At 39.7% G+C, this 10,499-nt stretch overlaps 1 protein-coding gene across 6 annotated transcripts in view; it reads right to left on the bottom strand.

The window, feature by feature from the left end:
• qkia (QKI, KH domain containing, RNA binding a) overlaps positions 1 to 10,499 on the bottom strand; it is a 79,415-nt gene continuing 68,916 nt past the window's right edge. Inside the window, exons 6-8 of one of the 6 annotated variants that reach the window (XM_056393521.1) lie at positions 10,026 to 10,466; positions 7,897 to 7,971; positions 1 to 6,621 (exon numbers count right to left, since the gene is read on the bottom strand). In XM_056393521.1, the coding sequence (XP_056249496.1) occupies positions 6,605 to 6,621; positions 7,897 to 7,971; positions 10,026 to 10,466 (533 nt within the window). In that variant the 3' untranslated portion in view covers positions 1 to 6,604. Of the gene's footprint in view, positions 6,622 to 7,233; positions 7,972 to 10,025; positions 10,467 to 10,499 lie in introns of those variants that run through there. The other 5 variants (XM_056393524.1, XM_056393520.1, XM_056393523.1 and 2 more) reach the window with 5 other exon arrangements.

Genomic DNA, 10,499 nt, shown 5'->3' with positions numbered 1-10,499 from the left:
GAAGCTTGTAAATATGGTTCTTTATTGCACACATGACATTTGTTTTCCTTTTTTTTTTTTTGGTGTGAGCAACAAAAACTGGCATTACATGTTTTACACCCTAGTCAAAATTCTCAGTCTAATCCTCTATAAAAACAAGGAAACACAAAACAAAATAAAAGCTACTTCACATAAAAACTTACAACTCCACGAAAAAAGAAAAAAAAAAATCTCACAGATTTTAGTGCACCACTATATGGATGAGGAACTTACAGTATATAATCATACTAGTATAATTTTAGGAAAAAATGTATTATACTTTTTAATGCATATTCATCACAGTCAAAAAAAAAAAAAAAAAATCCAGTGGGGCTAAATTTTTCTTTCTGTATTTTGGTAGCATTTGCCCTTTAACCACCTGAGTGCTACATCGCTGAGACCAATACTGATTGGTTAACCTGCCGTTTAACTCATTGGAGGAATGTTTGTTAAACAGAACAGAAGAAAAATAAAAGATTGACAGGTGAAAAGGCAGTTAGTAGATAAATACACTGAATGCCCTGCGACAGATTTGGAAATGCACTGAGAACTCGGCCAGAGGTGGCAGCAGTATGCACACAGCCATTTACTGCATACTGTGGTCCAATCACAGGAAAAAAGAAGTAGTTCTCAGTGGATCAAATCAAAAACAGGACCCATTAAGCCAAAGTTTAATGGAGGGAAACACCTGTGACCAAATTCCCCACTTTGGTCAACCTTTCCCAAATTTATGTTTCAAAGTGTATGTACATTGTGCTGGGAGAAAAAAAAAAAAAGCGTGGGCATTTAGTTTTTTTGTGCTCAACAAAAAGGCTTTTGGTGAGATAAAGGGAGACAGAAAATTGGCACTTGAATGATAAAGTACAAAAATATATAATTTTCCAATTTTAGGAAAAAAGGCACTTTTCAACTCACAGTAGCGAAATTTTAGGCAGTGTTTGTAACACATTGTGCTCTGGAAAATAACTTGCCCATAATGTCTTTTTTCTTTTTTTTTTTCCATCAGCTTGGTTTTCGAGGCGAGCCACTGAAAACGTCTCTGACATATAAAAGGCAAGGCTGCTAATGGACGGATTTTTGCTCAAGTTGCTCATTAAGGCACAGAGGAGCCAATCAAAAACATGAAAGGCCAATCCTACATTAATAAAATATTGTTTTTTTAAAGCGCATGGCTCCTAACACCAAATGCACAAAGGAGGAAAAAACAAAAAAAAACAAAAAAACAATTTGGGCAGGTTGCCAGTAATCCAATCTCTGTCTCTACTTGCTGGTGTAAAAGCAGGTGTTATAGGCGAAAAACACCCGTTCTCAGATCAAAGAACCAAAATGTTAATTTCAGAGTGGAGAGAAATGTTAAGTTTGATGTTAGACACTTTTAATCCTTGTTCTCTGCTTGCTGAGACATGAAGAGAATCGCAACAGTTAAGGCCACGTTGTTTTTGTTGTGCAGATTTAAAAAGGACGGGGAAAAAAAAAAATCTGGAGGCATCACTCAGTGGGTTAAAGTAATAATCAGGATTAATGAAGTTAATCTTTTGCTCGTGTGTCAGTGTCAATACCTTGAATTAGAGGGAGGAGGAAGAAAGCTGAATAGAGAGAGGAGAGCTGAATGAACCCAGGGATGAGTGCACTGACACAGTAGTAGAATGAACAACACACACTGGCAGTGTTTCAGACAAAAAAAAAAACAAAAAACAAAAAAAAACTCCCCCCAAAAAAATCATAAATACTAGCTAGCTGAAAGCCATATCAGCATTTCACACTGAAAGGAATAGTAAGGTTGTTTTGATCCCAAAGTACTTCATATTGGCTTGGTGGTACTGGTGTGTGTCTAAGCATTATGGATGCTCCCAAATGGCCCAGTATTAGCAGTTATATCAATAAGCTGAATGGGCAGAAGTGTTCACCAAACAGACAACAGCTGGTGATAACTGTAACGCTGCTATCCAGGCATAACAAGCCATTGAAGCAATGGAAAAAAAAACTGGGGAAAGCTTTAGACGATCACACTTAACTGTCATCTATAAATTTGCCCCAGGTATCTGTTGCAAATAACTCACTACATCTATAATGTGTGGTGATGAGATGTTCCGCTCCACATATTCACAGTAAAATTAAGCCTTTTGAGATGACTAATATGCAGTATTTTTTGCACAGATTATGTAGTCCTGCACTATCGAATGGTTAGAGAAAGAGGAGTTTTATCTTTAGGGATTAGGTTTTGTTGACTCTGTGAGAGTAACCATTGTGTACAGGCAAATCACCCTTTTAATCAGAGCGATGCTTTGTTCAAGAGGGGGCAGCTGACCCAGAAGTTAACCAGTGACCTCAAGTAACGTGCAGCTTATACCCCCCCCCCCCCCCCCCCCCCCGAGACTGCGACACTTCCTGCCGTCTCATGAGGTCAGTGACACAGAAGGACAGGACAACTAACAAGAGAGTTGTCTCTAACAGAGACGACGAGACACAGCAGCGGTGTTGGAACTGAGCGGGGAGGGCAAGTATGAAGAGTGTCAGCAGATTTCTCCAGCACAGAGGTGAGAGTGCGTGAGCGGATCAACTCGTGCAGTTTCCAGTTAGGTTGTGTGTGTGTGTGTATGTGTGTGTGCATGTGATGTATGTGTGCATGTGATGTGTAGTGTCTGTCTGTAAAGCATATGTGCACAGATGAATAGTGTGTGTGCGTATGTGGTGTGCATGTCATCAGTCAGTGTAAGTGGTGGCCAGACACCAGTTTTAATTGTGTTAGTCCGTGAACCAGACCAAGGTAATACATTCATGAAACTGGTTAAAAACACAAGACAAAATATCAGCAAGTTAGTAAAATTCTTACTAAGAATGTTTTATTAAAATAAATGCCAAGAGGTTAATAAGAAAAATAACAGCATACACCATGAAAACTAAATGCAAGCATGTAAAAATACTTATGACAAGAAAACTAATAAAGTAGCTAATGAGTTAAACAAGCTGGGAATTGGAAAGAAAACAAAACAAAATATAACAGGAAAAAGGCAACACTCCCCACAAGAGACAGTTTTCAAGATGTAAAAGAGAAGGGGGGAGGAAGAGAGCCGTTTAGGAGGGGGAAAAAAAAGTAGTAGTGGGTTTCATTTAAAAAAAAAAAAAAAAAAAAAACACTCAGAAACATGATTAATATACATATAAAATGAGATTAGAAAAATACATTATAAACCTGTAACAATGGCTGTTAATTACATTATCATACATGTAGTAGGCAGGCCAGAGAGAATACGGTAGGTATAGAGTTAATCTTTCACCTGATGGACTTATCCAGCCTTTCACAATGACACAGCAAGTTGTAACATTGCAGAGGGAGTTTTCTTAATACTGTCAAATGCTGAATAGCCATCTCTTGCTCCACTTTAATATTGCATTTCAATTTAAAATAATAACACTGAAAAAGAAAAATTCATTGACCTTTCGGTGTAACAGCATGATGAAAGAGCTATGAATAGAAAAACAAACTGCCAAGGGTAATATTGGGATCTAACAATTCCTCAATTTAATATTATGGGTTTATTTCACCTTCCAGTGATAAACTGTCAGTTGTTTCAATAACTGGAAACTATTTGGCTGTGAAATAGGCTTGATTATTTCATTAACCACTATTTCATTTGTCCATTATGAATCTCATGATTGTATTGATAGTTTGTTGTTAAAATGACATCGAGAGACACTGACATGGACAGGGTGCTATCAGTTTGCAGCTGTTGAAACAAACAGGCGGAACGCCAACAGGGACGAGCCCCACTTTCGTATCCATTCCCTTGAATGTCGTGTATTTTTCTCAGCTCATGATGAAAACATGTTCTGGCAGACTACTGCATTGCTATTGGCAGTTCAATTTGTTCTAGGAAGGTAGTCACAGTCACCAAAAAAAAAAATCAAGACAATATTTCATATGATCATTAAAATCTAAATAAAAAGAGAACAAAACCTGCTCATACAGCAGAGTAAAGGGCCATCAAGTAAAGGAAAAAGAAAAAAATTATTTCAGGAAGACAAAACCATGGCACATATTTTAGCTGGTCAAAACGACTGCTATTCTTTTTGCATAGAATAACTTCGGTAACACCACGATATGGTGAGAGCTACCCTGCTCAACTATTCAGAGCGTGTAACACTAGCCATTCCTCTCTGCGCCACTTGGTGGGTGCTGGATATTATTGAACACAACTGGAATACTCAGAAAACAGAAACCACTGTTGATAAGGCACTTTGATTTGATCCTTTTAAAACTCTCTGGGCGTTTATCTCGCACTGATCCTTGCTAGCTTTCCACGGGTTATGACTGTTTTGGTCTTCGTCTTCCTTTCCAATCATATCCAAAGTAACAGCACTTTTTCCTCAGCCACTCAGTTTTTCTGTTTTCTCCATATACTGTTTTAAACTTTTTTTTATTTTATTTTTTTCAGATTTTGTAACTGCAAGTAAAGTATCAAAAGCTAAAATTGCCAAAAATAGAATTTTTCAATTTTTTTCTCTTCTCCAGCACCCTGTAAAATTATCTATTTTTTTGTTCTCTTCTGTATTTGTATATGCAATAACAGATATCTACATTTTTATATATTTATATATATTTATATATATATATAAGACGCATGTATAAAGCAATTTGAACAGGCAGGCATGGCTTTCACATCCTATTTTTTCTTGAGAGAGTTAAACAAAAGATTGTGGGGCTCAGGAGATAGACTACGATCACAGGGAGGTGTGACACATTGTGGATGCGCTTTTGGATGGTTTGGCGTGTGTTGAAAATAAATGTTTCATCACAAAAATAATTAAAACTCAAAAATATTTTTCTAAATTGCAGGAGGGCTTAAATTACGCCCACCTAATGGAAAATGTTCAACTGGGGTTAAAAATAAAAAATACACTTCAACAAAGAAATTGGCCAAATGTTGAGATGTAAAAAAAAAGATAATGCAAATAAACAATGGCAATGTGGCCGATGAAACAACTCAATATAGAAGCCAGTTATCATGACAAAAGTTTTTATGTACCAAGCCTCTAAGCGCCCTTCCCCCTAGCAATGTACTGTAACTTGGTAGCATGTTGACTTAGTGTTAATTGCCTGCGTTCACCTCCTCAGAAAAAATAGAGCATTAATGGGTCAAAAATCATCTAACTGAGCAGCTGTCGGTTCCAGCTGAAGGCAGGCACCACAAATTCACACCCCAAACTCTAAAATCACAAAGAGAGCCCTCTGTGAGACAGATGCATAATTGCAGATATAATAATTCATTGGAAAACCCTTTGGCTAAATATGCACACTTAATACTTTTTTTTGTCTTTTTGATCACAGCTCAGCTAACTCATTGAGATATTTTTCTAAATACATCAGGCACTGTAAAATGAATGTAGTGTGGATGGGGGCATAGCAATGGTCAGTAGCTAATAAGCACTGCTCCAATGTCCCCGAAGCCTCAGCACACCCTACTTTCATTGTAGTATTAATTTAAAAAAAAAAAACACACACACAAACCCGTCAGCCCAATTTTGACCTTCCCATCTTGCCCTTCATCATTTCTTTGCTTCTGCAGCCTGCTTCAAACATCAGATTGCGCTTTGTTTTCCAGAGATAACCACCTGCCTCAGATTGGCTAGTCAATTTCAGCAAAGCTAATTAGTCAAATATGAACAACAGAGAAACCAAAATCAAGTGGAGAAAATGACTCAAAAGTAAAGCAAAATTAAAAAACAAAAACAAAACAAAAAAACAAGACAGAAGAAAAACACAGAAATCATAAAAAGCTCCTTTTGCAATCATTTCAGCCATGCTTTTAAAAAAAACAGACAGAAAGCTGTTTGAAGGGGCACACCCAGAATGTGTCAGCTCATAATTACATTTTAGAGCTCAACAACTGCACTACATGTGAAAAATGACAGAAATTAAACAAGTTAATGTGAGTGTGTGTTCTCTTTCCTTCTATTTCTTTTTCTCTCCCAATAGATGGGTGGTGTAACAGGGTGGGGGCAGGTAAGTATTGTTTTTTTGTTTTTTTTGGAGTTGGGGGTGGGGTGGTTGTTGTTGGGGTGGGGTGGGGGGTGGAGGGGTTATGATACATTTGAGGGGTGGGGGGGAATTATGTCATTACTGTGAAACCAAATGGTTTGCGTCAAATAGAAGTTTGATGTTTGATCCATACAAGTGAGGTCACCAAATCAGCAATTAAAGGAGAGTGGGTGGGCAGGGTGGGGTGGGGTCTTTATTGCTATATAATTCAGTGCAGATTTATGAGTAATACCACAAACACATCCACCCAGTATATGATTCATGAAGAAAAAGAAAGAGAAAGAATGGGAATTGAACTCAATGAACAGAGGGAAAAAAATGAATATTACACAACTTTGTTGGGTTTTGTTGTGTTTCTGTGAAGATTCTGCGTTGGTTTCTATTTTTTGTCAGAACGTGTTAGGGTAACTGTACGGGCAGGCGCCTCTCTCTCTCTCACTTGCGTCCGAGAGGCTAGCAAAAGGCAATTACCAGTTAACTGATCAGCAGGCAGGCTTGGGGCGGCTCGTCATTGGGTGAAGAGTTCAGAGGTCAGAAGGTCATGTGTTAGTTGCCGGTGGCGGCTAGGTGGTTAGAAACAAAAACAAAACAAACAGAAAAAAAAGATAGAAAGGATATTAGTGTCAGCAAGAAGAGACTGGAATGACATCATTTTAACAATAAAATGAATGCAATCTCTCATGTTGCCCCTGCTCTTAACTCCCCTGCCAATATGAGATGAACCCAGCTAATCTCATCATAATCATGACGTTGTCACATCATGATCCCAACTACTAAGCCCCCACCCTGAATCATGTTGCTTGGCGGTTTTAATTTAAGCGCACATTGCCCCCAAAACCAAAAAAAAAAAAAAAAACTGAAGCAAAGAGAGGTACGAACAGACAAACAAAGTAACAAAAAACAAGAATCTAGTGTTTTAGTGTCTTTCAAGTTGGAGTGCAAGTTACAAACAGTGTGATTAGTGGTAAGGAGGACTTACAATAACTGATGTTATGTGAGGGATAACTGTGACTAGTGTTAAATGTGCAATGAATAGATGAATCGATGTTTTCCGATTCTTTCTCTTTATTTAGCAGTATATTTTTATATAATATAAATATACACAAGAACCATAAATACATTTGATATAAAATGCTCAAATATAAAATGACAGTACCTCATGTACAACTGAAATATTAAAAATGTATTTTAGCTTTATTTCAATATATTTGCAATACACTGGAGAGAATGCAAGCTACCTCAGCTTATGTCTGTGCGTGTCTGTCTTCCATAGAAAAATAAAATCCAAAATAAATTTAAATTTCAAGGTGAAATGGTGCCTGGTAGCAGCATGGCTACTTGTCTTCTGCCTACTAGGTCTCTCAGATACAGTATAGAAATGCTTCTCCTTTTTCTTTGCTCCTTATGAGCTAAGGAGATAAATCATGTATGGGAACAAGCCTGCCCCATTTTAGGCTCTAATCTCACATCAGAGGAATGTCATTACACACCTTCAACACTGCCTGCAAAGTACTACCTGTCCTGGCTTCACAGCTGCATGAACCAAAAGCTGTTAAGATCACTTTTGCCTGAGCTTTGACATATACACAGTCAACATATATTGTATATGTTAAGTACTAAATGTAAACAAAATGTGCAGACCACAATCAACCATTTAGCTGGTGTGTGGATGTATGGGGTAGGAAAGGTGGTGGGGGGGAAAGGAAAACAAAACAAAAAATAAAAATACGATATAGACAATATACAAACTCCCAACTAAGGCATCGAGGCATAATAGGCATAATAATCATTGAAATGCATCAGTCAATAGTAGAGTGTAGCTAAGAGACTAAACTGACCTCTGTCAGCGGTCACAATCCTTTGGTAAGGATGGACCCGCGTGTCATGCCGTCTCACTTTAGTAGCCATTGCACCTAGATTGTAACAGGTCCACAAGGTTAGAAACCATTCACTTTGAGGAGGGGAAAAAAACAGTCATCTTTTACAGTAACAACATTCACATTTTTAACCATTATCATTATAATGCTTGGATAATACAACAATACACAGAATAGCAACATAATACAGATTATAGTACATTTACACACCACACATATCTTTTTCTTTTTTCTTTTTTTTTTTACGTTTAGAAAAATGCAGTAGAAAAAAATAATACACCTTTTTGGAGTTTTTCTTGGTATTTAAAAATGCATAACTTAAGTAATAAAATTCCACAGTGCTCAGAGTTATATAGAGGACTCTTTGAAAAGGGGGCAGGTAAAGGGTACAGGCTCCTGGGCTGTCTGGAAAAATAATGTTCTGCTTCCTGTGGGATCCAGAGGGGGATTGAGAGAAATTTGTCTCTTTATTTTGAAAGGTGGGGAAATCCAATACAGCGCTGATGGTAATTGAATAGTGCCAGATACCACCTGCCTCTCCCTCTCTCATTCATTTTCTCTTTCCTTCTTTCACCATTTCTCTCCAGGTCAATCTGTTCCATGGTGGCAGAGGCTGTCATTTACCTGCTATATTTGTCACTACTGATCTATTCCTGCTGCAGTGCCTGGCACTTCCTCGTGTAAATGACACAAGCAGAGTGTTTGTTGTGTGTGTCATGTATGTTCAAGTATTACAAAAATGCAATGCGTGCAGGAATTAAGGGTAAAAAAAAAAAAATCAAGCCATCTCAGCGGAAAAGGAGCTATATGAAATAAGTAAAAAAAATTCAACAAGGATTTTGTTCTGGCATTGTCAAGTTAAGAGCAAGTTTTGGCTGATGAATACGCAGCCACCTACACTACTTTGAAGCAGCAGATGGCCTGATATTTCCTTATTCTCAGAGAAGCCAATGGCGGCTAGATACAGTAGCGCAGGCAGTCGAGCCAAGTGCACGAGTATTTGTGTGAGTATGAGAGTGAGTGTGTTCCACAGGGCCCTGTGTTGCTGAAGGCACCAATCGATAGTGTGAGTAAATAAAATGCACTAAGCTGGTGTAACCCTGCAAGTTAAAGAGAGAAAAGCCAGTCAGCTGCCCCTGTCTGTTCTACACATGACTCCCAGAGGCACCTCAAATCCACAGGTCACCTAAAAATCACACTTGTGTCTGATGCTGCCAGATGATGGCACGAACATTAAAGGAGTACTTTGTCAAATTAAAGCAGAAAAGCAACTGACAAAGGCTCTTCTTTTCTTTGCTCTTTGCTTTTGTTAACTGCAGCATCAATACAACATACGGTGTTCATATCAGACTGCTCTATCCATACATGTTCAGTTGCCTCTTTGGTAGCAGATGTGTTGAGCTTAAAGCACCACTGAGAATGAATATAACATATACACCCTGATACTGAACTGTACTCCTGACACAGACACTAAGAGGAACGTCAGGTAAAAGCACAGACCTCAAGTTCAAGAGGGGTGAAGCTAAGACAATGGAGAGAGGGGAAGGAGAAGAAAAAAGGGAAGACTGGAGGAATTTAATGAACATCCCCAGTGGGAGTGAGAGGGGGACTATCTGCAGGCATCAAGGCCTGCCTGCAGAGAACAGCGCAGAGAAATGATTTCAAAAGCTGCAGAAATCCGAGGGGATCTGCCGCCAGACTGAATATGCCTCCAGGCCAGTGCATGAAAGGGTTAGAGAGCAGGCTGCGTGTATGTGAGCGTGTTTCTGTCAGCGTGCTTCATTTCACACTGAGCCAAGTCCTCCTATATGAACCTTGCAGAAAAGAGGCAATGTCAACCTGAGAGCATAACTGTTTGGCGAGAGCGTAACTAAAAACAGTGAAGTAACCTCAGTCTAAATTATGAAGAGAACTTTCCAAGAGCCTAGCCCTCACAAGGTAAGATTTGTCCCCCTTTGCCATTTTAATATAGCGTCCATATGAGCCACATACTGTAGCTGATCATCCCCATTACCAAGAGCTTCACCAGCACATCCACCCTGTGAGTTTGTCTGTTTGTTTTGATCCTCAGGTGGACACGACATATTTACCTTTCAACAAGTCCTGACTGTGGCTCATGGAAGCCGCGTCCAGCACCCCAGCTCCGGGGTAAAACAAGCTGCCCTCCTGTCCAGGCTGGCTAAAGTTGGCCGCTGTACCTGCCGCACCCATGCTTCCCCAGGCTCTCTTACCTAGAACCCCACTGTGCTCGATGGGGTACTCCAACAGGGAGGTGGGTGCCAGGGCGTAAGGGTACTCGTAAGGGGTGGTGTAGATAAGCCCGCCATCCGGTGTGGGAGGCACCAGGGTGGGGGTGCCATTGGGCAGCATGGCAGCCATCTGAGTGGGCCGGATGAGGTTCATGATGGGGGCCCCAGCTGGTGTTGGGGGCCGGAGTGCCTGGGGAGGCAACACCTGACCCGTAGGGGCTGCTATGAGACGGGGGCCCTGTGCGGCTGCTGCCGCCGCTGCAAGAGAGAACGCAAGGGTGGCTGCCATAAGCAAGAGAGCAAAGGACAGGAGTA

This window comes from Seriola aureovittata, chromosome 13 (genome assembly GCF_021018895.1).
Source record: "Seriola aureovittata isolate HTS-2021-v1 ecotype China chromosome 13, ASM2101889v1, whole genome shotgun sequence".
Taxonomy (NCBI): domain Eukaryota; kingdom Metazoa; phylum Chordata; class Actinopteri; order Carangiformes; family Carangidae; genus Seriola; species Seriola aureovittata.
This window is presented reverse-complemented; position numbering and strand designations above follow the sequence as displayed.